The sequence below is a fragment of the Chiloscyllium plagiosum genome, unplaced genomic scaffold, assembly GCF_037043375.1.
Source record: "Chiloscyllium plagiosum isolate Xiang-an unplaced genomic scaffold, Cpla_swu_hap1 HiC_scaffold_24, whole genome shotgun sequence".
In the NCBI taxonomy this organism is placed as follows: domain Eukaryota; kingdom Metazoa; phylum Chordata; class Chondrichthyes; order Orectolobiformes; family Hemiscylliidae; genus Chiloscyllium; species Chiloscyllium plagiosum.
This window is the reverse complement of record NW_028270162.1, coordinates 62177245-62204798: the sequence shown is the minus strand read 5'-3', so window position 1 is coordinate 62204798 and position 27554 is coordinate 62177245. Positions and strand designations below refer to the sequence as shown.

General features: G+C 43.7%; 1 protein-coding gene across 3 annotated transcripts in view; it reads right to left on the bottom strand.

Moving 5' to 3' along the window:
- Positions 1-27554, bottom strand: part of LOC122562879 (breakpoint cluster region protein) — a 487786-nt gene that overhangs the window by 247070 nt on the left and 213162 nt on the right. For all 3 annotated transcript variants that reach the window (XR_015761290.1, XM_043716188.2, XM_043716189.2), the window contains exon 5: positions 18762-18869. Coding sequence is in view for 2 of the 3 variants with exons in the window: in XM_043716188.2 (XP_043572123.2) it covers positions 18762-18869 (108 nt within the window). In the remaining variant the exon portion in view is untranslated. The remainder of the gene's footprint in view (positions 1-18761; positions 18870-27554) is intronic.

Sequence of the window (27554 nt, the reverse complement as noted above, 5' to 3'; positions counted from 1 at the left end):
GTGGAGGATGTTTAAAGTACGTAGTTCTTTGAAAATAGTGTCAAAGGTGGATAGCATGGTGAAGAAGACGTTTAGCATGCTGGCCTTCATTGGTTAAGACATTGAGTAAAGGAGTTGGGACGTTACGTTACAGTTGTATAAGTCATTGGTGAGGCTGCACTTGGAATATTTATACAGTTTTAGTCACCCTGTTACAGCAGAGACACAGTTAAGCTGTAAAGAGTCCAAAGAAGATTTACAAGATGCTGCCACGTCTAGTAGATCTGAATTATAGGAGAGGTTGGCCAGGATAGGACTCTATTCCTTGGAACGTAGGAGAATGAGTAGCAACCTTATTTAGGTGTATAAAATCATGAGAGGCTCAGATAGGATGAGTGCACATTGTCTTTTCCTCAGGATGGGGAACTGAAAACTAGACAGCAAAGCTTTAAGCTCAGACGGGAAAGATTTAAGAAGGATGTGAGGGGTAACTTTTTCACGCAGAGTGGTGCGTATATGGAATGGTTGCCAGAGAAAAGGGTTGAATCAGGTATAATAGCAACATTTAAAAAAACATTTGGATGGTACATGGATTGGAAGGGTTTAGAGGGAGATGGACCAAATGCATCAGAGAGCGGCGGGAGCTGAGCAGAAGTGAAGGCAGAGCGCAAAGCCGGTCGGAAAGGTAAGTGATTGTTATTTGAGTGGGTGTGTTCGAGACCCCAGGTCCTACAAAGTAGGGCCTCCCTCCCTCCCTCCTCCTCTAACCTAAATTAAAAGTCCACAGACTTGCCCCAAAAAGAGGGTCCAAGGAAGTTCCTGTGAAGAGTGAGGCTTCAGCTCAGGAGTCTTTGACAAGGAGGTTGAGTGAAGTGATTATGCCACAGTTGAAGTAGGTGAAGACGTGACTGCCCAGCTGGTTCAGTGTGCTACGTGCTTGATGTGGGAGGTCAACGACTCTGATGTGTCTGGCTCGTATAAGTGTGGAAAGTGTGTGCACGTTCAGCTACTGACAGAGAATATTGCAGCACTGATGAAAGAACTCTAGGACCTTAGGCCCATCCGAGAGAATGAGATCTTTCCGGCAAGACCTTCAGCGATGTTATTACACCAATCGTACCAGAAGAGAGCAGATGATGAGGAAGGCAGAGAGGAGACAGGTGCAAGTGACCCCAGGGGAAGTACCTGTCAGGAACCAGTTGAATCTTTTGGAAACAATAGAGACAGATGACACTGCCAGTCTGAGAGGCAGCCAGGTCTGTCAATCAAAAGTTGGCGTGGAGACAGAGCGGAAGAGTCGGACATCGCACAGAGCCGTGGTAATAGGGGACTCCATAGTGAGAGGAAATGACCGGGGTTTTTGTGGCAGCAGACGGGACTTAAGGATGGTATGTTGCCTTCCTGGTGCCAGGGTTAAAGACATCACAGACAGAGTGCAGGAAATCCTCAAGGATGAGGGTGAAGAGCCAGAGGTGGTGGTGCATGTTGATACAAATGATGTCGGGAACAAGAGGAGGAACATACTACAGCGGGACTTCGGAGAACTAGGAAGAAGGCTGGTAAGCAGGACGTCCAAGCTGGTTATCTCCAGTTTGCTTCCAGTTCCTCGGGCTGGTGAGGCCAGAAACAGGGAGATAATGGACTTGAACGTGTGGCTGGGGAACTGGTGCAGGAAGCAAGGATTTAAATTCTTGGATCACTGGGGTATGTTTTGTGGTAAGCATAAATTCTACTAGACAGACGGTTTGCACCTGAATAGGTTAGGGACTAGCATTCTGGCAGGCAGGTTTGCTACTGCAACACAGCTACGTTTAAACTAAGTAGCGGGGGGGTAGGAGACAAACTGGATGTTTAAGAAGGAAATTGGAGGGAAAGTTAGTACAAGGGAAGTCAAGAAAGACAATTGTATCAATGAGGCAGAAAACTCAGAAAGGGATCATGCTGTAAGGTTGAGTGAAATAGGAGTTGATGGGAAGGGTGAGGGCAGTAACAAATTAAAAATGCTATACATGAATGCATGAAGCATTAGACATAAGATGGATGAGCTTGAGGCTCTTTTGGAAATTGGCAGATACGATATTGTGGGGATAACTGAGACGTGGCTTCAAGTGGACAGGGCCTGGGAAATGAATATTTAAGGCTACACGTGCTATCGTTAGGACAGACTGACGGACAGAGGGGGTGGGGTGGCCATGTTGGTAAGGGATGATATTCAGTCCCTTGCGGGGGGACCTAGAATCAGGGGATGTAGAGTCAGTGTGGATAGAGCTGAGAAATACTAAGGGTAAAAAGACCCTCTTGGGAGTTATCTACAGGCCCCCAAACAGTAGTCTGGATGTCGGATCTAAGTTAAATCAGGAGCTGAAATTGGCCTGTCGCAAAGATGTTACTACAGTTGTTATGGGGGATTTCAGGACGAATCAGGACTGGGAGAATCAGGACGGTATTGGACCTCAAGAAAAAGACTTTGTGGAGTGCCTCAGAGATGGATTCTTAGAATAGCTGGTGCTGGAGCCGACCAGGGAGAAGGCAATTCTGAATCTGGTATTGTGTAACGAACCAGAATTGGTCAGGGACCTCGAAGTGAAGGAGCCATTGGGAAGTAGTGACCATAATACAATAAGCTTCAATCTGCAATTTGAGAGGGAGAGGGTACAATCGGAAGTGACAATATTTCTGTTAAATAAAGGGAACTATGGAGCAATGAGGGAGGAGCTGGCCAAAGTTCAATGGTGCAATACCTTAGCAGGGATGACAGTGGAGGAACAATAGCGGATATTTCTGTGTATAATGCAGAAGTTGCAGGATCAGTTCATTCCAAAAAGGAAGAAAGATCCTAGGAGGAGGCATGGGTGGCCGTGGCTGACGAAGGAAGTTAAGAAATATATAAAGTTAAAAGAGAAAAAGTATAACCTAGCAAAGATAAGTGGGAAAACGGAGGACTGGGAAGCTTTTAAAGAACAACAGAGGATTACTAAGAAGGAAATACGCAGAGGAAAAATGAGGTACGAAGGTAAACTGGCCAATAATATAAAGGATGGAAATGTGTTGCTGGAAAAGCACAGCAGGTCAGGCAGCATCTAGGGAACAGGAGAATCGACGTTTCGGGCATTAGCCCTTCTTCAGGAATCTTTCCTGAAGAAGGGCTAATGCCCGAAACGTCGATTCTCCTGTTCCCTAGATGCTGCCTGACCTGCTGCGCTTTTCCAGCAACACATTTCCATCTCTGATCTCCAGCATCTGCAGACCTCACTTTCTCCTCAATAATATAAAGGAGGATAGTAAAAGCTTTTTTAGGTATGTGAAAGGCAAAAAAATGGTTAAGACTAAAATTGGGCCCTTGAAGACAGAAACAGGGGAATATATTACGGGGAACAAAGAAATGGCAGAAGAATTGCATTGGTACTTCAGATCTGTGTTCACTGGGGAAGACACAAGCAATCTCCCTGAGGTAACAGTGGCTGAAGGACCTGAACTTAAGGGAATTTATATTTGCCAGGAATTGGTGTTGGAGAGACTGTTAGGTCTGAAGGTTGATAAGTCCCCGGGGCCTGTTGGTCTACATCCCAGGGCACTGAAGAAGGTGGCTCGAGAAATCGTGGATGCATTGGTGATTATTTTCCAGAGTTCGATAGATTGGAGGGTGGCTAATGTTGTACCACTTTTTAAGAAAGGTGGGAGAAAGAAAACAGGAAATTATAGACCAGTTAGTCTGACCTCAGTGGTGGGAAAGATGCTGGAGTCTATTATAAAGGATGAAATTACAACACATCTGGATAGTAGAAACAGGATTGGTCAGAGTCAGCATGGATTTATGAAGGGGAAATCATGCTCGACTAATCTTCTGGAATTTTTTGAGGATGTAGCTCTGAAGATGGACGAGGGAGATCCAGTAGATGTAGTGTACCTGGACTTTCAGAAAGCTTTTGATAAAGTCCCACATAGGAGGTTAGTGAGCAAAATTAGGGCGCATGGTATTGGGGGCAAAGTACCATCTTGGATTGGAGGTTGGTTGGCTGATAGGAAACAAAGAGTAGTGATAAACGGCTCCATTTCGGAATGGCAGGCAGTGACCAGTGGGTTACCGCAGGGATCAGTACTGGGACCGCAGCTTTTTACAATATATGTTAATGATATAGAAGATGGTATTAGTAATAACATTAGCAAATTTGCTGATGATACTAAGCTGGGTGGATGGGTGAAATGTGAGGAGGATGTTAGGAGATTACAGGGTGACCTGGACAAGTTAGGTGAGTGGTCAGATGCATGGCAGATGCAGTTTAATGTTGATAAATGTATGGTTATCCACTTTGGTGGCAAGAACAGGAAGGCAGATTACTACCTAAATGGAATCAATTTAGGTAAAGGGGCAGTACAAAGAGATCTGGGTGTTCTTGTACACCAGTCAATGAAGGTAAGCATGCAGGTACAGCAGGTAGTGAAGATGGCTAATAGCATGCTGGCCTTCATAACAAGAGGGATTGAGTATAGAAGCAAAGAGGCTCTTCTGCAGCTGTACAGGGCCCTGGTGAGACCACACCTGGAGTACTGTGTGCAGTTCTGGTCTCCAAATTTGAGGAAAGACATTCTGGCTATTGAGGGAGTGCAGCATAGGTTCACGAGGTCAATTCCTGGAATGGCAGGATTATCTTACACTGAAAGACTGGAGCGACTGGGCTTGTATACCCTTGAGTTTAGAAGACTGAGAGGGGATCTGATTGAGACATATAAGATTATTAAAAATTGGACACTCTGGAGGCAGGAAACATGTTTCTGCTGATGGGTGAGTGCCGAACCAGAGGACACAGCTTAAAAATATGGGGTAGACCATTTAGGACAGAGATGAGGAGAAACTTCTTCACCCAGACAGTGGTGGCTGTGTGGAATGCTCTGCCCTAGAGGGCAGTGGAGGCCCAGTCTCTGGATTCATTTAAGAAAGAGTTGGATAGAGCTCTAAAGGATTGTGGAATCAAGGGTTATGGAGATAAGGCAGGAACAGGATGCTGATTAAGAATGATCAGCCATATTGAATGGTGGTGCAGGCTCGAAGGACAGAATGGCCTACTCCTGCACCTATTGTCTATTGTCTAATTGGAACTAGCTGAGTGGGCACCATGGTCAGCATGGACTAGTTTGGGCCAAAGGGCCTGTTTCCATACTGTATTACTCTACAACTCTATTTAACACAATACAAACCAGTTTATACCCCTGAGAAGGGAAAGCTCCACTTCTTAGGAAAAAAACAGCCCAGGACAACTAAAGAGTTAAGGAACAGCTTAAAAGTAGAAGAAAAAAACAGTCACTGATCCCACTGAATGGAAAGGGAGAAAGATCAGCAGAAGGCAACAATGCAGTTTATAAGAGCTACTGAAAGGGATTATAAAAGAACATCACAATCAATAAGAGAAAATTTCATAATGGAAGCCAGAGGTCAGGAGCAATTAGACTGAAGACTAAAAGATGGGTCATTGCCAATGACTTCTGGGAATGGCAGACATGATGAGTAATTACTTTGCCTCAGTATTTACAGTAGGAAAGGAAGATAGTCACAGGAAATTAAAAGTGGATTAGGAATAGGGACTGAATACAATTAACTTAAGTAAAACACTGGTAATTAAAAATGTGAGGAAATTAATGTAATAAAAAAGTGACAAGTCCTTGGGACTTGATGGTTTCCATCCAAAGCTGTTGAAGGAAACATGGGAGCACATTGGAGATGCCCTAACTATAATTTTCCAAGTTGAAAATCACGCAACATCAGGTTATAGTCCAACAGGTTTATTTGGAAGTCCTGGAGATCCCCAGACAGAAGTCAAAGAGTGTGGTGCAGGAAAAGCACAGCCAGTCAGACAGCATCCAAGGAGCAGGAGAATTGGCGCTTCAGACATATGCCGTTCATCAGGATTCCCACCATTCCTGACCAAGGGCTTATGCCCAAAACATCAATTCTCCTGCTCCTCAGATGCTGCCTGACAGGCTGTGCTTTTCCAGTACCACGCTCTTCGACTCTGATTTCCAGCATCTGCAGTCCGCTGTTTTTCCTTAGATAGAAGACTCATTTCTCTGGATTGGAAAATTGCAGCTGTCACTTTTTTTAAGAACAGCAAAAAGAAGAAAACCAGGGAATTACAGACCAGTTAGCCTAAAGTCTGTGGTGGGGAAATTGTTGGAATATATAATCAAGGACATACATAATTAAGGAGTAATGGAACACCTTGAAATTTTTCAGTTAATTTTTTTTGAAGAGGTGACTAAGGTAGTAATCAAGGGAATGTCTATGAATGTTGCTTATATGGACTTCCAGAGGCATCTGATAAAGTCTCACACAAGAGACTATTCACTAAGGTAGATGCCCAGGGAATTTAAGATATATTATTGACACGGCTAGCTAATTAGTTGTGTGGCAAGTGACAGAAAGTAGGGACAATGTAGATGCTCAAATTGGCAGGATGTGATCAGTGGTGTCCCACAAGGATCTGTGTTTGGGCCTTAATTATTCACATTATTTATTAATGACTTCGAAAATGGCATAGAAAGTCGTATATCCAAATTTGCTGATGACACAAAATCAGGCAGCAATGTAGGCAGTGTAGATGGTAGCATAAATTACAAAGGGATATTGATAGACTAATTGAATGGGCACAACTGTGACAGATGGAGTTCAATGTAGGCAAGTGTGAGGTTATCCATTTCATACCAAAAAAGGAGAGATCAGGGTACTTTCCAGACTATATGAAGTTAAATACAGTGGATGTTGAAAGGTACTTGGGGGTTTAGGTGCATTGATCTTTAAAATGCCTTGAAGAGGTGAAGAAAATAATCAAGAATGCTAAAGAAATGTTGATCTTTATTTCTCCAGGAATGGAGCATAATAACACTGAAGTTATGCTGCTGTTATACAAAACCCCACTTGGAGTACTGTGAGCACCACACCTTAGGACAGATATATTGGCCTTGGAGGGAGTACATGTAGGTTTACAAGAATTATACCTGGACTTCAGAGATTATGAGGAGATATCATGCAAATTAGGCCTGTTGTCTCTAGAATTTAAAGGTTAAGGGGTGACCTGATTGAAGTCTTCCAACGTATTAACAGGAAACGATAACAGGGTACTAAACTATTTCCACTGATTGGGAATTCTAGTACTAGGGTGTGTAGTGATTGTAACGAAGTCAGACAAGTTGACCTCATAGAATGAGCTTTCTGATTGGGACTGTTAACCTAGTCCAATCAGGGAGCCCCATCTGACAAAAAAGAACAGGAGAGTCATAAGCATTGTCCGTTTAAACTAATCTAAAAACAATTCATCAGGGTTTGCTTGATACTATTTCATTGGTGACACGGGTGTTTTATTGGTTGTGGAAGTGTTTTGCACATGATGTCTTTTTACTGAGTCACTGCATATACACACAGACATCACGTGTGATTGGGGAGCAAAATAAATAAATAATAAACAGGGCAAAAAAGAACAGGAGATTCAAAGAGTCGCCTGACTTTAGGGAGTGCCTCTGAGCTGGCTGGTCAGAGCCCATGCACTTCAAAAAAAAGAACAGAGTGTCAGACATCCTCGTCATCCTGTGAGCTAGCTCTGAGGGAGCTGCATCAGTGTCAAGGATTCTCCATTTGCAAATAAAGGGTGATTTGGTGATGGCTTCAGTGGAGTTATTTCAGTAGCCAAGGTAGTGGGATTAATGATGTAACCATACAAAAGTACCTGCTACCTGAAGTCCAAATGAACTACAAACAGGCACTACAACTGACTCTATCATTGGAAAACGGAGCAAATGAGTTGCAGGGTATTCAGATGGAAGAGGACATTCTCGCCAGTCCAACTGAGCTTGGGGAACACCCCTTGAGTGAAGGTAATTGCATAGCCTCACACAGGAAAAATCCTGAACAGAGGGACTCTAGGTCAGCCCACAGCAAAACCTCAATAACAAAGCCAAGCCTCCACCGAACAGTCAAAATTTTCTTCAGGACCCAGACTGGCAAGCCATTGTATTTGCTGCTAGCATGTGATTTGTGACAGCAGAAGAGCCATTCAGACCTAAATTGAGTAAAACAGTCATAGGCCGATATTCAAGACAGTTCACATGCTGGGAAGTCCACCAAAAGCTGGCTTGGAACAGTTAAATTGCTTAGCAAAATCCAAATCAGAACCAATCAAAATAAACATCTGCTTAAGTGGTCACCCAGTTCTAATGAAGGTCGATACCAGCACGGCCATTTCAATGATTGCAGAACCAGTCTTTAACAAAATTCGCACTGGACTCCAATCCTTAAGTTTGCATAAGACCGCAGCTAGACTGGAAACCTAGGTCGAAGAACCTTCATAGATTAAGACAAAGCTTTGGTTCCAGTCTCTTATGAGAAGTAGCTGATTTAGCTACCATTAATTGTAGTAAAAGGCTCACGCCCAAGCTTCAGAGGAAGAAGCTGTTGAGAAAGAGTCACTGAGACTGGCTCAACATATTTCAGTTAGAAAATGGCTGCCTGAGTGAAGTCCTAATGAAAGACCCGGATGTTTTTCAGGAAGATCTAGGGACTATCAAAGGAGCCAAAGACACGGTGCATGTTGACCATGAAATAAACCCATGATTCTGCAAGGCCCACGCAATACCATTTGCGTAGCAGGCAAAAGAAGAGGCAGAAATCAGAGAAAGTGAAGGAATCATCAAATCAGTCCAGTTTGCAGAATGGGCAGCACTGGTCATACCAATTGTGATGGGTCAGTTCGCTTTTGTGGAAAATGGACAAGATCTAGATGATGTGTTAGTAACTTGGAAGACCAATAAGGAGCATTTACACATGGACATAGCCTTAGATGTTTCTCCCAGATGGGTGTGCCTTGAAAGGGAAAAATTTCTGATCCAGGCTTGCGTGGGCTAAAGACTTGTCAAGACTGGCTTACACCCATTGGAAGATAAAGTGAGGGTGACCAAAGGTGCCCCAGCTCTCACATCTATACTGGTACTTAGGTCTTTTCTTGGGCTGGTGAATTAATATGGATGATTTGGAGATGCCGGTGTTGGACTGGGTTGTATAAAGTTAAATATCACACAACACCAGGTTATAGTCCAACAGGTTTATTTGAAAGCACTAGCTTTTGGAGCACTGCTCCTCCCTGACAACTACCTGATGAAGGAGCAGCGTTCCGAAAACTAGTGCTTCCAAATAAACCTGTTGGACTATAACCTGGTGTTGTGTGATTTTAACTGAATTAATACGGAAAATTCATACACATTCTGGCACCTTTGCATCAACTCTTAAAGAATGGTCAGCCTTCGAAATGGTCATGTAGCCAAGCCATAGATTACAGGAAGTGAAAACAGCTATTATCCTCTAAGGTGTTGGCACACCATGATTTCAAACAACATGTGGTATTGACATGCAATGCTCCCCAAATGGCATCAGGATAGTATTAGCTCATAGGGCGCCCAATGGCGAGGAATGCCCAACAGCACTAGGGGGCATATGTTTAGGATGAGAGGGGAAAGATATAAAAGAGACGTAAGGGGCAACTTTTTCACGCAGTGGGTGGTGTGTGTATGGATTGAGCTGCCACAGGAAGTGGAGGAGGCTGGTACAATTGCAACATTTAAAAGGCATCGATGGGTATATGAATAGGTAGGGTTTGGGGGGGATATGGGCTGGATGCTGGCAGGTGGGACTAGATTAAGTTGGGATATCTGGTTGGTGTGGGCAAGGTGGACTGAAGGGTCTCTTTCCATGCTATAAATCTCTATGACTCGATGAGGTATTGAGAAACAGTTTAACATACGAGATACAGCAAAGGCATTGACAACACACCAGCAATAGTACTGGAGCACAAATCTTTAGAATGGGCCAGGCAAATATCAAGCTATTTTACAAGTGCATTATGGCTAAGAGGATAACTAGGGGAAAAGTAGGATCCGTTAAGGACTACAGTGGTAATTTGTGTGTGTGTGTGTGTGGGCGGGTGGGGGGGGGGGGGGGGCGGTCAGAGGATGTTGACAGGGTTCAACATGAATACTTTGCATCAGTATTTACGAGTGAGAAGGATGATTTTGGGTAGAGAAATCAGGGAGCAAGATTGTGATATACTTAAATAAATTAGCACAGACAGAGAGGAGGTTCTGTGTGGTCTGGGAGGTTTACAAGTAGATAATCTGCAGGGATGGATGAAATATATCCCAAGTTGTTGAGTGAGGCAAGGGAGGAAAAAGCAGGAGCACTGGCAATAATTTTCAATTTCTCTCTGTCCACAAGAGACATGCTAGAGGACTGGAGGACAGCCAATGTACTACCTGTATGCAAGAATGGAGCAAGGATAAACCAGGAATCTACAGACTAGTCAGTCTAACCTCAGACATAGTGAAACTATTGGAAGCAGATTAATCTGCACATGGACAGGCAGAGATTAATCAAGCACAGTCAGCATGGTTTTGTTAAGGGGCGGTCATGTCTGACCAATTCAAATAAATATTTCCAAGAGGTGGCCAGATATGTAGATGAGGACAAGATATCTGACAATCTACCTGGACTGCAGGAAGGCTTTTGGTAAGATCCCATGCTTTTGACATGGGAGACTGACAGTGAAGGTAAGAAGATTATGAGACTGACGCGCTGCCTACTGCGTAAGAAGGCCAGCCAACCCCACCCCTCCAACCGTAACAAGGACAGAACGCCCCTGGTGCTCACCTTCCACCTTACCAACCTTCGCATAAACCAAATCATCTGCCGACATTTCCACCACCTCCAAAAAGACCCCAGCACCAGGGATATATTTCCCTCCCCACCCCTTTCCACCTTCCGCAAAGACCGTTCCCTCCGTGACTACCTGGTCAGGCCCACGCCCCCCTACAACCCACCCCGCCATCGCAGGAATTGCAAAACCTGCGCCCACACCTCCTCCCTCACCTCCATCCAAGGCCCTAAAGGAGCCTTCCACATCCAAAGTTTTACCTGCACATCCACTAATATCATCTATTGTATCCGTTGCTCCCGATGTGGTCTCCTCTACATTGGGGAGACTGGGCGCCTCCTAGCAGAGCGCTTTAGGGAACATCTCCGGGACACCCGCACCAATCAACCACACCGCCCTGTGGCACAACATTTCAACTCCCCCTCCCACTCTGCCGAGGACATGGAGGTCCTGGGCTGCCTTCATCGCCGCTCCCTCATCACCAGGCGCCTGGAGGAAGAACGCCTCATCTTCCGCCTCTGAACACTTCAACCCCAGGGCATCAATGTGGACTTCAACAGTTTCCTCATTTCCCCTTACCCCACCTCACCCTAGTTCCAAACTTCCAGTTCAGCACTGTCCCCATGACTTGTCCTACCTGCCTATCTGCTTTTCCACCTATCCACTCCGCCCTCCTCCCTGACCTATCACCTTCATCCCCCCCCCCCCCACTCACCTATAGTACTCTATGCTACTTTCTCCCCACCCCCATCCTCCTCTAGCTTATCTCTCCACCCTTCAGGCTGTATTCCTGATGAAGGGCTTTTGACCGAAACGTCGATTTCGAAGCTCCTCAGATGCTGCCTGAACTGCTGTGCTCTTCCAGCACCACTAATCCAGAATCTGGTTTCCAGCATCTGCAGTCATTGTTTTTACCTTGTTGATTTTAACCCTACTGCGAATCCTCTTGCAAGGATGTCTGCCTTGAAGAAGTTTTCCTACTCTCTCTACAAGAACCTCAAGGAGTCCCTCTCCCACTGCAACTCCCAGGTCATTTTCTCTGCCCTAAAGCTCTTCAACCATGTCCAGAAACAAACTCGCTACCACAGCCACATTTGCTTCCTCGGTGCCTGCCTCCATAACCAACTCATCTCACACGGACTCCGGACCACCTTTAAACCAGCTGAGTTCGGATCCGAACAGGACAAACAGTACAGACTACAGATTCAAAAACACCAGCAACGGTTCTCCTTCAAGATCCTCCGCTCCACGCTTGCAGCAATGTGCCGGCACCTAACCTCTCTACAGTCAGCCCTGCCTCAGCTGAGGGCCACACTCTCTCAGAATTGCAAAGAACCCACTCTGTACTACATCCTCAGGAGAATTCATACTCTCAACAAACAGTATTTCAACTCCATCTCAAACATCAAAAACTGTAAGTACAACAAACTTTTATCTACCCACCACCATAACCAGCGCTCCTCAAACATTCCAGTAGATTCCCCTGGCCTCTGGAACTGCTCGAACGCCATTAGCCATGCGGCTGGTGCAGCTGCCACCCCCACGCTGATTGATGATGTCACTTCCGCCCACATCAAGGCCACTCCCACAGCCACTTCCGCCCCTCACAATTCCGCATGCATCACATCGCTGATGTGACACGCTGAGTGACTACCCCCCCCCCCCCGCCCGCCATGTCTGCCACCACTTCCGCCCCCACCAAAACCACTCACCTGCATTCTGCTGACACACCCCCACAGATCCCACTATCACCATTCCCAGCCCCCAGAACCCTGAGGGGAACACGACCCCTCCTCATGACTGCACCCCCATTCCCCCTAACGCCACACCCACTCCATTACCGGCTCCACCCCCACTCCCAGCTCCACACCCACACAGGTTCCAGCCCTGCCGAGTTTTCACCATCCCTCCAGACCTCCCCTTCACTGAGGACGAACGATCAATCCTCAGCAAAGGATTCACCTTCATCCCCCTCCGTCCACGCATCAATGAATTTAATACATGCCGTGACGTCGAACACTTCTTCTGCCGTCTCCGAGCTTACTTTCACAATCCGGACTCCCGCCCACCTTCCGAGGACCCCTTCGCCCACCTCCAAAACACTGCATCCACCTGGACACCCCGTGCTGGCCTATTACCTGCCATCGACCTCTTCATTTCCAATTGCCGCTAGGACATTAACCGCCTCAACCTGTCTACCCCCCTCCCCCACGACTACCTCTCACCCTCACAACACGCAGCCCTCCAATCCCTACCTCACCATCAAGCCAGCAGATAAAGGGGGCACAGTGGTAGTCTGGCTTCAACGGTGTAGAGGTCAGTGAGCGAAACGCCAACTCAAGGACACCTATTCCTTCCTCAACCGTGACTCCAACCCCCATCACCAAACCATCATCTCCCAGACCATACAGAACCTCATCACCTCAGGAGATCTTCCACCCACAGTTTCCAACCTCATAGTCCGGGAACCCTGCACTGCCCAGTTCTACCTCCTTCCCAAGATCCACAAGCCTGACCGACCCATTGTCTCAGCATGCTCCTGCCCCACTGAACTCATTTCTACCTACCTCGACACTGTCCTATTCACCCCCTAGTCCAGGAACTCCCCACATATGTTCGAGACACCACCCACGCCCTCCACCTCCTCCAAGACTTCCGTTTCCCCGGCCCCCAACGCCTCATCTTCACCATGGATATCCAATCCCTCTACACCTCCATCCGCCATGACCAGGCCTCCAACCCTCCGTTTATTTCCTCTCCCGACGTCCCCAACAGTACCCTTCCACCGACACTCTCATTCGTTTGGCCGAACTGGTCCTCACCCTAACAATTTCTCCCTCAAATCCTCCCACTTCCTCCAGACCAAAGGGGTAGCCATGGGCACCCGTATGGGCCCCAGCTATGCCTGTCTCTTTGTTGGCTATGTAGAACAGTCGATCTTCCGTAATTACACCGGCACCATTCCCCACCTCTTCCTCCGCTACATTGATGACTGCATTGGCGCCACCTCGTGCTCCCGCGAGGAGGTTGAGCAATTCATCAACTTCACCAACACATTCCACCCTGACCTTAAATTTACCTGGACCATCTCTGACATCTCCCTCCCCTTCCTGGACCTCTCCATCTCCATTAATGATGGCCGACTTGACACTGACATTTTTTACAAACTCACCAACCTCCACAGCTACCTGGATTACACTTCTTCCCACCCTACTGCTTGCAAAAATGCCATCCTGTATTCTTAATTCCTCCGCCTCCGCCGTATCTGCTCCCAGGAGGACCAGTTCCACCACAGAACACACCAGATGGCCTCCTTCTTTAGAGACCGCAATTTCTCTTCCCACGTGGTTAAAGATGCCCTCCAATGCATCTCGTCCACATCCCGCACCTCCGCCCTCAGACCCCACCCTCCAACCGTAACAAGGACAGAACGCCCCTGGTGCTCACCTTCCACCCTTCGCATAAACCAAATCATCCACTGACATTTCCACCACCTCCAAAAAGACCCCAGCACCAGGGATATATTTCCCTCCCCACCCCTTTCCGCCTTCCGCAAAGACCGTTCCCTCCGTGACTACCTGGTCAGGTCCACGCCCCCTTACAACCCACCCTCCCATCCTGGCACCTTCCCCTGCCACCGCAGGAATTGCAAAACCTGCGCCCACACCTCCTCCCTCACTTCCATCCAAGGTCCTAAAGGAGCCTTCCACATCCATCAAAGTTTTACCTGCACATCCACCAATATCATTTATTGTATCCGTTGCTCCCAAAGCGGTCTCCTCTACATTCCCTAAAGCAGAGCGCATTAGGGAACATCTCCAGGACACCCACACCGCCCTGTGGCACAACATTTCAACTCCCCCTCCCACTCTGCCGAGGACATGGAGGTCCTGGGCCTTCTTCACCGCCACTCCCTCACCATCAGGCGCCTGGAGGAAGAACGCCTCATCTTCCACCTTGGAACACTTCAACTCCAGGGCATCAATGTGGACTTCAACAGTTTCCTCATTTCCCCTTCCCCCACCTCACCCTAGTTCCAAACTTCCAGCTCAGCACTGTCCCCATGACTTGTCCTACCTGCCTATCCTCTTTTCCACCTATCCACTCCACCCTCCTCCCTGACCTATCACCTTCATCCCCTCCCCCACTCACCTATTACACTCTATGCTACTTTCTCCCCACCCCCACCCTCCTCTAGCTTATCTCTCTACCCTTCAGGCTCTCTGCCTTTATTCCTGATGAAGGGCTTTTGCCCGAAACGTCGATTTTACTGCTCCTCAGAAGCTGCCTGAACTACTGTGCTCTTCCAGCACCACTAATCCAGTGAAGGTAAGAAGGACCTAAGGAAACGTGGCTAATTGGGGTATACATACACAATTTAAACTTGAATGTAGGAGGGTTGATCAGTAAGTTTGTGGATGACAAGAAAATTATGGTCTGATAAATAATGGGCTTTAGATTACAGATGGGCTGATCAGTGGCAAATGGAATTCATTTAGATAAGTGTGAGGTAATGCACTTCAGCAAAACAAATAAGGCAAGAGAATACTTGATGAACATAGGACCCAGAAAACCACTGAAGATCAAGGCATGCATATCTACTGGTCCCTGAAGGTAGCAGATCAGGTAGATAAAGTGATTAAGGTGGCATATGGGATACTTGCCCTTATTAGCCGAGGCAGAGTTTGAGAGAGGGGAGGTAATGCTAGAACTGTTTAAAACATTGGTTAGGCAGTGTTTATTTGGTGCAGTTACGGAATCCACATTACAGGAGGAATATCATTTCACAGGAGAGGATGCAGAAGAGTTTTACCAGGATATTGCATGGGGTGGGGAGTTTCAGCTATGAAGACAGATTGGAATGACTAGGGTTGTTTACCTTCGAGTCATAGAGATGTACAGCATGGAAACAGACCCTTCAGTCCAACTTGTCCATGCCGACCAGATGTCCCAACCCAACCTAGTCCTACCTGCCAGCACCAGGCCTATATCCCTCCAAACCCTTCCTATTCATATACCCATCCAAATGCCTCTTAAATGTTGCAATCGTACCAGCCTCCACCACATCCTCTGGCAGCTCATTCCGTACATGTACCACCCTCTGCGTGAAAAAGTTGCTCCTTAGGTCTCTTTTATATCTTTCCCCTCTCACCCTAAACCTATGCCTTCTAGTTCTGGACTCCACGACCCCAGGAAAAAGACTTTGCCTATTTACCCTATCCATGCCCTCATAATTTTGTAAACCTCTATAAGGTCACCCCTCAGCCTCCGACACTCCAGGGAAAACAGCCCCAGCCTGTTCAGCCTCTCCCTATAGCTCAAATCCTCCAACCCTGGCAACATCCTTGCAAATCTTTTCTGAACCCTTTCAAGTTTCACAACATCTTTCTGATAGGAAGGACACCAGAATTGCATGCAATATTCCAATAGTGGCCTAACCAATGTCCTGTACAGCCGCAACATGACCTCCCGATTCCGGTACTCAATACTCTGACCAATAAAGGAAAGCATACTAATAGAGCAGAGGAGATTGAGGTGGGGGTCATGTCAGAGATGTATCAAATTATGAGGCATAAACAGGGTAGAGGGGAAGAAATACTTCAGCTTGGTGGAAGGATCAATGACCATGGGCACAAATTTAATGTAAAGGGCAAAAGGGGGTGTGAGGAAAGTTTTTTTTAAATCATGGAGAGAGTGGTTAGAATCTGGAACTCACTGTCTGTAAGGTGGCAAAAGTAGAAATCCTCATAACATTTTAGAGGTATTTGACATACACCTACGATGCCAATGCATACAAAGATGGCGACGAAACAGACTACAGAGGGGAGGTGGAACACCTGGAAAAATGGTGCACTGAGAACAATCTAGCTCTCAATGCCAGCAAAACCAAGGAATTCATTATTGACTTTCAGCGGGATGTTACTCATGTCCCCCTGACACATTAACAGCACAGAGGTAGAATGAGTGGAGAGTGTCAAACTCCTGGGAGTGGTCATTAACAACAAGCTTTCTTGGTTTCATGTGGACGCACTGGTTACAAAGGCCCAACTACATCTCTTGCTCAGGCAGCTGAGAAAATTTGGCATGACAGCAAATACCCTTGCCAACTTTTATAGGTGTGCCATCAAGAACATCCTGTCTGCATTTATCACTACCCTGGTCTGGTAACTGTACCATTCAAGATTGGAGACGGTTACAGAGAGTGGTGAACTCAGCCCAGACAAAGGCCAACCTCCCATCTATAGAATCCATCCACCAGGCCCACTGTCAAGGAAAGGCTGCCAGCATTCTCAAAGATCCATCCCACCCTGGCAATGCTTTTCTACAACCTCTGCTATCCAGAAGGTACAGAAGCCTGAACACATGCACCAACTGGTTTTGAAACAGTTTCTACCCTACTGTTGTTAGAATACTGAATGGACTCTCAAACTCTTAGCATTCACCTATATCTGTATATTTCTTGTTTTTGCCGGTTTACCTACTATTTACTTATCTATGCTATTTAACTATGTGATCTCCCTGTATTGCTCACAAGACAAAGCTTTTCACTGGGCCTCAGCATACGTGACAATAAATTCAATTCAATTCCATTCAAAATGCTAGAAGATAGATTAGAATGCTAGGCGATTATTTTTGACCAATACAGATTCAACAGACAAAAGAACTTTCTCTGTGCTGATACTAAGAGCGACTGCCCGTGACATCAAGGTAGTACTCGACCAAGTTTGGCATCAAGAAGTCAAGTAAAACTGACATCAGTAAAGATGAGGGGGAGAATTCCACACTGGTTGCAGTCGTAGCTAACATAGTAGAAGATGGCCGTGGTTGTTGGGAGTCAATCTTAGCTCCAGGACATCACTATAGGAATTTCTTAGGGAAATAGTCTCAGTTCAAATGTCTTGAGCTACGTGGGGTGAATTGAATTGAAGATTGGCATGTGACACTGGAGACTTGAGGAGAGGCTGAGATGGATTATCCACTTGGTACTTCTGGCTGAAGATGGATACAAATGCTTTATCTCTGGTATTAATGTGGTGAGCTACCCCATTATTAAGGTCATGTTTATTTGCAAAGCCTCTTCTTCCTGTTAGTTGCTTAATTGTTGATCCGACCACTATTCACAACTGGCAATGGCTGGTCTGCAGAGCTTACATCTGTTCCGTCAGTTGTATGATCATTTATCCTTTTAATATATGCTTCCATTATTTGACATGTTTTAAACTGATATATATCTTCTGTTTTCCAAGAATGACAGCGAATCTCACTTAAACATTCAAGGTTGGGAAAGGGCCTGGCTGGGAAATGCAAAATAAGTCAACATAATTTTTGGATATGGAGCTTATCATTTAGGAACAAGATAAAGAGAAATATTAAAAGGATTGTGAATCTTTGGAATTCTCCACCCTAGCGGTCTGCGGAATTCATTACCACAGAAAGCTATGGAGGCCATGTCACTAAGTATATTTAAAACAGAGGTAGATACATTCTTGATTACCAAAGGGATCGAAGGTTACGGGGGAAAGCAGGAAATAGAGTTGAAAAACCTATCAGCCATGTTTGAATGGCGGAGCAGATTCAAAGGGCCAAATGGCCTAATTTCTGCTCCTATGTCTCATGGTCTTAAGGCCTAAGGGTGCACAATAATTGAATATACTTAAAGCTGAGATAGGTGAAACTTTTGGTCTCTCAGAATCTGGGAATCAGGCAACAGGGAGAAAAGTAGAGTTGAAGCTCAAGATCATCTAAGATTATAATGAATACCAGCATGAAGGGCCATATGATCACCCTCTGTTCCTATTTCTTATGCTCTTAGAACGACAAGCGTAGCAAATGCATGGGATAAGACTGCCAGAAAGTGACCGTAACACACAATCATTTGAGTTTTAAATTGCTCTATCAAAGAACTGTATTGACCAAATATATTAAAGATCTCATTTTGTGCTGGTAACCTCATTCTTTCAGTCTTTTCTCTTCTCTCAAGTACACTGACTCAAGCACGTTTCATGCTACCTCACAACTCACGTTTTTCTTTTCTGTGCTTGAATGGTTCAAATTATAAATAAAATGTATCTAATAATTAATTGTAGACAGTACCTCGGAAATTTCTGAAAACTGCGTGTTGGCTTGGCAACACTTCTCTGCTGTCTCCACAGCGACTTCATAGTTATCCACAAATGCTCTGTATACCCCAAGTTGGCTGGCCTGAAAAAAATATATAACAAAGTTGATCACGTTTTAAACTGCTCTATTTACCAGTTAGAATGAAATAATATGCACTTATTTACAATATCTCAAAACATTTTACATTTTCTGTTCATATTTCAGATTTCCAGCGCCTACAGAATTTTAGCTTTGTCAATCTCATTACTTCTTTTGAGTCACAAAGTGCAAAGTTCAAGTTCTGCTCCAGGATTTCAGTGCAAAAATCAAAACTAACACTCTAATTCAGTACTGAGTGTTGCCCTGGCAAATTTGCCATATTCCCATTAAAGCCCATCTGACTGCTTTGGTAGATGGCACTGTTCCAAAGAAAAGCAGAGGCATTTTCTCCACTGTCCTGGCTAATAGTCATCACTTTATAAACGTTATAAAAACAAATTGAATAATCATTATACAAAATATAGCAGATGCTCAATATCAGAAATAAAAATTTGAAAGTGTTGGAAATATTCAGCAAGTCTGGCAGCATCTGTAGAGCCAGAAACAAACACAGTTAATGTTCTGAGTCAAATATATGCCGAAATGTGATCCCAATCAATCACATTTGACTTGAAATGCTAAATGCTACTCTTTCCACAGATGGTGCCATAACTACTGAGTTTTCTAGCACAATCTGTTTTTATTGCAGTTTATGGGAGCTTGCTGTACCAAAGTGGCTGCTATTTCCTCCATTAAAATTGCACTTCAAAATAAATTTCATTGGCTGAAACACTTTGAGATATCCTACTGCTGTGAAACCCTTTATTACAGGTGCAATCTTTTTACAATCACTATCGTTCGATTGAAAAATGCGGCAGCCAAGCAAGGAAGGCAAATGCAACTTTGGGCATTTATTTTGAGATGACTATAAAAGCAGGGATGTACTTCTCAGGCTCTATAAGGCTCCAGTCAGGTCATATTTGGAGTACTGTGTGCAGTTTTGGGCCCCATATCTCAGGAAGAATGTACTGGGCCTGGAGTAGGTTCAGAGGATGGTCACGAGGATGGTCCCAGGAATGAAAAGCTTTGCATATGAGGTACGTTTCAGGACTCTGGGTCTATATTCAATGGAGTTTAGAAGGATGAGGGGGGGGGGATCTAATTGAAACTTACACAATACTGAATAGCCTGGACAAAGTGGATGTTGGGAAGATGTTTCCATTGGTTGGAGAGACTAGGACCTAAGGGCACAGCCTTAGAGTAAAGAGAAGACCTTTTAGAACAGAGATAAGGAGATACTTCTTCAGCCAGAGATTGGTGAACCTATGGAATTCATTGCCACAGAAGGCGATGGAGGCCATGTCATTGAGTATATTTAAGACAGAGATAGATAGGTTCTTGATTTGTCAAGGGAATTAAGGGTTATGAGGAGAAAGTGGGAGAATGGGGTTGAGAAACCTATCAGCCATGATTGGATCGTGGAGCAGATTCGATGGGCTGAATGGCCCAATTTCTGCTCATATGTCATTTTGTGTAAAATAAGCTAATGTGATGAATAACTAATTGCTGTAAACTGGATGAATTGGTTGAGGAATAAACATTGGCCCAATGCTGAGAGAGATCTCCAACCAAGTGATATTTATGCCCATGTAACCAATCTATAATAGTTCAATATGATACCTGAAAAACGACATTCCCAGCAATGCAGAACACCTTACTATTTGACTGAACTGTCAGTCTAGTTGCACCATTTGCAATACAAGTTAGGCTATTAGTGGAACCTGGCACAGCCCTCTGAAATACAAGCAATAACTGCGTTGATAGCAATTTTAAAGATAGTTTTGAAATGTATGGTAGGCTTCAATATGGTCATATGTTGGTGAGAGATAGAAGCAATCCATGTGGCTCTTAGTTTTGTTAAATATATATGCTATATTTAGCATGAACTAGAGCACAAATATTATGAGCAAAAGTATCAATATTCAGCTTCCTTCATCAGAGCTACAATAGAATGTAAATATACAAGGACATGTACAGTAAAGGCAGGGAACAACATATCAACACAAGAATTCATCAAAGAGAAAATAACAGCATTTAAATCTTCTTCAAATAAACCTAATATATTTTGGATAGTTGCTTCTTGTACACATTTATTCTTTTTATTACATCTGTTTAATTAACATTTTAAAATTCCAAGTGTTTACTTAATCTAACTTGTTCTGCAAAACAACAACAGTATAAAATTACTGTTAAAAAGCTGGGTAGAATAATCATGAATTGAACAGCAGTGTGTAGCTCCTTTAAGAGGTGAAATGCTTTTTATACTTAGAGTTAAACAGAGAAGAATTCTGTTAGCAGATGGGGAATAGTACAGATAGCTTGAAAATGGAAACATGCAACAATTGGATTTGTTAATGGATACCTTCAGGTTTGTTTTGACAATGAGTTTTACTTTGGCCAATTAATTTAAACCAAACACTCAGCAATTCAAAGCCAATTGAATTTTAAAACTGATGGCATTGACAGCTGGAAACCAATCACATTGCAAGAATTTGGTCCATCATCAGTAGCATTTAACAAATTGTTTTTATTTGAAAATTGAGGATGAGCCAACTGTCATCTGAAGAAGAGAGCAAACTCACCATCTGAGAAAGAAATCACCATGCTCTCAAAAAAACACTACCGATAAAGGTTAAAAATCACACACTAGGTTATAGTCCAACAGGTTTATTTGGAAGTACAAGCTTTCAGAGTGCTGCTCCTTCGTCAGATAGGTATTGGAGCAGGGTTTGTGTCCGATGATCCTGCTCCACTAGCTACCTGACGAAGGAGCAGCACTCCGAAAGCTTGTACTTCCAAATAAACCTGTTGGACTATAACCTGGTATTGTGAGATTTTTAACTTTGTCCACCCCAGTCCAACACCGGCAACTCCACATCACATCTATAAAGGTATATGGTACGTCTAGCAAACATTCTTGACTTTAGAAAATGACTGAGTAGGCATTTCGGAAAGAGGAAGATGACAGAAGAAGAAGACAGAAGAAGATATAGATAGTTCAGAAGGATCCATTCCATGTGATCTTTGAGAGACTAAGTTTTAATTTATTGTTCTTATTAATATTCTCATTCAAATGGGATCTGTGTTATAGAAACAGCATACCAACAGAATTTTGTTTTATTAGGGAAGTAGTAGTTAGAAGAGACTTATTTTGTTTGTTAGTAATTCTGTTAATTTGTTCTCTGTTGGAGTTAGATAAATAAATTGTTACTTGTTAATTGTAGAGTGAGTGAAAGGATTTCATTCCATTTAACCACTCCTTTATAACAGATTGTGGGAGTGAGAGGTAGGTTATACCATTTGTCACACTTCTTTATCAGATTACAAGGCAAGGTACTCCACTCTGAGTGTTTCAGTTTTAATTATCAGAGGGGTGTCAACCTCCACTTCATAACGTTTCACAACCTATCCATTGTTTTGTTCTTATCGAGTGAAGATCTCAATTTATCTAAAAGTAAAAATGCTGTGTTGGAACAGAAAAAAAGATGAATATGATGCACTTTAAAACACTGTTACAATCTATTTAGTGATGCTCTTTCTTATATACAGCAAAATATAATCCCCAACCATAACAGGAGAGCCTTCTAATGCAATTAAATAATATTCCATCCTATGTCGCTAAATGGATGAAGGTCCATTCACAGGGTCTAGGTGACTTCTTACAGAACTACGTAGAGTCTCAGAGATCAAATCAAGGAAATGAGTTGAGTTAATGTTTACAAGTGGTAGAACTGGAGCATGGGACTGGAAAACTAGCTTTCCTGCAACTGAAGTGATCACTTATGCCTCTGAGAATTTATATTTTGATGGTCCATCAGAACCTTAATTGCCTCAAAATTGCTTTTTTTAAATTTCTGACACTTTCAAATTAGCAGTGAGGGGCTGAAAAGGAGTGAGATGATACTGTAGCTCTAATAACAGACTCTAGCGTCACCAGGATGGAGAGCATTTCTTGCCCACCGTTAACTGCAGAGTGGCTTGCTCAGCCATTTAACAGCCAACACCTCATGTGCGTGGAATCATATGGAGGCTTGACCATGGAAAGATGGCAGATTTCATTCTCTAAAGCATTTTAACCACTTTCAGCCAAACATGATTATCCTTCATCACCTCATTTTGAAGTTCCCAACTGACTTGCAACCAAAGTTCGAGTTCATGGAACAGAAGCATCCCATGAATAATCTATTTCATAAAACTGAGAAATCCACTTCCTCCAGTGTCACTCAGTTAACTTTATCTCCATGTACTGTCCTTTTCACTCCATAGGCTTTGCTGTCATCTACCATTTTATCAATTTTATTTTTGAAATTCATATTATTAACATTGTTAACATTTTCAAATTGTAATCAATTTCAAATTTGGCTAAGTGGCTATTAACATTGCCCCAGATTATCATTTCTCAAAACTTTCCCACCACTGAACCAACAGACCTATAATCACTAGGTTTATCTTTACGTCAATTTTTTTAAAAAGGGATTTTGTGAAAATTCAAACCTCTGGCACTTCAGGAAGTTTGGAAGGTCATGACAAGTACCTCCATAATTTTCATTCTTACGACCTTCAGTAATCTCAGATGCATATGATTTGTCATTGTTATTCCTTATTGTTTATTAGCTAAGTAAAGCTAACCTTTCTAATATCTCTTGCCAATTTTTAGCCCATCTAATTTCTTAACTCCTTACTCTCTCACGATGACTTGACTGTATGTTTTTCCTTGGTAAAGACTGATGCAAGGTATTTATTTAGTACCTCAGCCATACCTTCTTTGTAAATCCCTTTGCCTCTACCTTTTCAGAATCCCAAGTGGAACTTTGTGAAAGGCTTTGTTGAATTCTATATAAACTACATCAACTGCATTACACGTCTACACACGACGTCACGTCCTCAAAAAATTCAATCCAATATGCGAGGCATGGTCTCCCTTTGACAAAGCCAAGCTGATTATCCTTGATCAATTCTTAACTCTCTCCAAACAGAGACTAATTCCCTCCTTCAGAATTTTCCTCAATAGTTTTCCTAGCACAAACGAGAGACTCACTGGTCTGTAATTCCCAGGTTTATCCCTACCATCCTTCTTGAAAAGTGGAGCTATATTAGCTGCCATGCAGTTCTCTGACATCACTCCTCTGCCACCACTCCTCTGCCCAGGGGGGAGTTAAGAATTTAGGTCAGGTCCCCTGTGTTTTCCTTCCTCGCCTCCCAATGGTAGCCTGGGATACAATTCATCTGGACCTCAATTATCTATTTTTAAGCTTGCCAAAACCTCCAATATATCTTCACTCCCTATGTCAATCTGCTCAAGAACCTCATAGATCCCCCTTCCCAAATTCTTAGATTAGATTGGATTCCATACAGTATGATAACAGGCCATTTGCACAACAAGTCCACACTGGCCCTCCGAAGAGTAACTCACCCAGACCCATTCCCCTACCCTATATTTACCCCTGACTAATGCACCTAACACTATGGGCAATTTAGCTTGGCCAATTCACCTGACCTGCACATCTTTGGATTGTGGGAGGAAACCGGAGAACCCAGAGGAAACCCACGCAGACATGGGGAGAATGCGCAAACTCCACACAGACAGTCGCCCAAGGCAGGAATCAAACCTGGGTCCCTGGCACTGTGAGACAGCAGTGCTAATGACTGAGCCACCGTGCCACCTGAAATTCTGCACCTACATCCTCCTTCACCCGAGTGAAGACAACACTTTACCAATGTCCTCTTGGTCCACACACAGGTTGCCCCCTTGGTCCCTAATAGGTCCCTGGTTATCCACTTTCACTTAATATACTCACTGAATTTCTTGGGATTCTCCCTTATTTTAGCCACTCATGTTTATGCATGAACTCTCTTTGATCTCCTGATTGTGTTCTAAAGATCCACATTGCACTTTCTATATTCCACCAGGTCCTCCAATTATTTGCTGCTAATAGCTTCTCTTTTTCTTCTTATCTAGCCGTGAACATGCTTAGACGTTCAGGATTCTCTGGGCTTGTTGCTTCTACATTTCATCCAAAAACGAATGATTTTGGGCCTGCATTATACACATTTCCTTTTTGAACCATGCCTCACCCTGGTTTTCCCCACAAGTAACTGTTCTTAGTTGGGCCAAATCTTGTCTCATTTTAATGAAATATGCCCTTCCCCCAATCCAAAACCCTTTTTTTTTGCAAACTACCTTCATCCTTTTCCATAATAAACTTAATTTGTATGGTGTTATGCTCATGATCACAAAAATGCTCCCACAATACCATCTCAACCAGCTATTCGTTTTGCTCTTCAGAATTAGGTTCAGCACTCTGCCACCTCTTGTTGAACTTTCTCTGCATTGACATAAAAGGTTCCCCTGAATGTATGACTATAAATCTGTCCTCTCTAAACTCTTTCAAGTATAACTGTTCCAATTAATGTTTTATAAATTGAAAACCCCAAAATAATTACCTTATTTTTATTATTATTACACACCACTGTGAAATATCAAATATATACACCCACTACTGCCCAATGACAGTTTGGAAGCCTACAATAAACTTTCAGCAATGTGACTGTTCCCTTTTTATTCCGAAGCACTACCCACTAACCCTCATTTGAAGTATCTCCCAAAATACTGTGCCTCCTTACCGCAGTTATTGAGTCCTTCATTAGTTATGCAACACCACCTCTCTTATAACCTTCCCGTCTCACCTAAAGATTCTACACCCTGTAATGCTGATTTGTCAGCTCTGCCCCTCCCTCAACTACATATCAGTGATGGCAACAAGATCATGAGTCAATCCATTCCAATCCCAAATTGCTATTGAGGTGGTGAGTGACTGCCTTCTTGAATGCTGCAGTCCTTGGGGTGCAGGGAGATGCATCATGTTGTTTGGGAAAGAGTTCCAGGATTTTGACCCTGAATTAAAGGAATATAGATGATAGACAGGCAATGCGGACATTGATGAGTTACTCAGTGCAGAACTCCCAGTCTCTGATCTGCTATTGCAGCCAACCGTCTTAATTAATTTCTAGGTAGATAGCTGGCCTTGTTGAAAATGGTAGAATCCTTAGTTCTGGACAGAAGGTCTGGATTCATGGAGCTGGAGCTGCTTCTGAACATCTGATCAAGTTGATTGAAAATACTTGTTGAGTGGGGAGAATTGGTGGGACTGACATATGAAAGAAGCTGCTAATCAACTCAATGCACAAAGAAAGGCGTCTGGTTTCTGTCTCACCAACTGCCTTGGATCTAAATTTATATGTCTGGTGTAAATCTATCTAGTTGCCCGAACTTATCAACTAAAAATTTACACTAATTGAGATGGGTCAATCAGCTGTTTAAGGTGTGAGCAAAGCACTGATATTGTTATGAAGTTGAAAGAGTGTATGTTCACTTTTAAGATAGAATGTGTTTTCTGAATTTTAAAGTACAGCCTGAGTTGCCAGGACAGAATAGCTAAGAGACAGGCTGTTCCAAAATAGATACATGTAACAATTGGCTATCAAATGGATACCTGAGTTTTGGTTGCTGTCTTGACAACAATTCAACTTTAACCAATTAATTTAAATTATTCCCAGGATACTACAACTCGATTGAGCTTGAATTTATTGCACTGACAACATCAGACCAATGAGAGGGAACTATGTTGGGGATATAAAACCAGGGCATTTTGAAAACTGGTCAGAGCAGCTGCCACTGAACAACACAGCAACTGTCATAGAGCTGGAGAGCACAGGCCATCCAAGGAAATAAATATCCTGCTCTCGAAGAAATTTCAGAAGGCATTATCTACCAAAAGGTACCTTTACCAGCAAAAAATACGTAGTAAAAAGTACAGAAGCAACTACCCCAACATCCACAAACAAAGCTGCATCAGAACATTATTTCAATAAGCCCACACACACTGCAGCACAGAGGAACTACGCAGAACAGAGGAAAATCACCTATACTGTGTATTCAAAACGAATGGGTACCCAATGAACACAGTCCGCCGATTTCTCAGCAACAAACACAAACAAGCAGACAAAACACATCCAGAAACCCGAGCCACCATCTCGGAAATGACTGCCAGACTACTCCGACCCCTTGGCATCATGGTAGCCCACGAACCCACCAACACACTAAAACAGCAACTAATGAACTTGAAAGACCCTATACAGACAACAAGCAAAACTAATGTCATTTACAAAATACCATGCAAGGACTGTAACAAACACTACATTGGACAAACAGGCAGAAAACTAGCCACCAGGATACATGAACACCAACTAGCCACAAAGTCGCTAGTCACTAGTATCCTTACACACGGATGAAAAAGGACAACACATCCATCCTAGGACAAGCCAAACAAAGACATGGATGGGAATTCCTAGAAGCATGGCATTCCAACCGGAACTCTATCAACAAACACATCGAGTTAGACCCCATCTGAGAAAAGGAACAGGAAGTGACTTCACCAACTCAAAGAAACCCAAACATTTAAACAGAACGCAGGTAATTTCAGCAGTGCTTCGCCTGAGGCCCACTGAAGATGTTACCTAGTAGGGTGACGAAATGTCTGGAAATGAACCTTCAAGCTCAGCTTAAGGGATAGTGGTTAGTTAGGGGAAAGAGTGTACGGTTTGTTAATAGTTCTGTTTCGTGTTTACTATTAGAATCAGGAAAACAAACTGTTATTTTTCTTTAAACAGTGGAAATTAGGAGTTCTC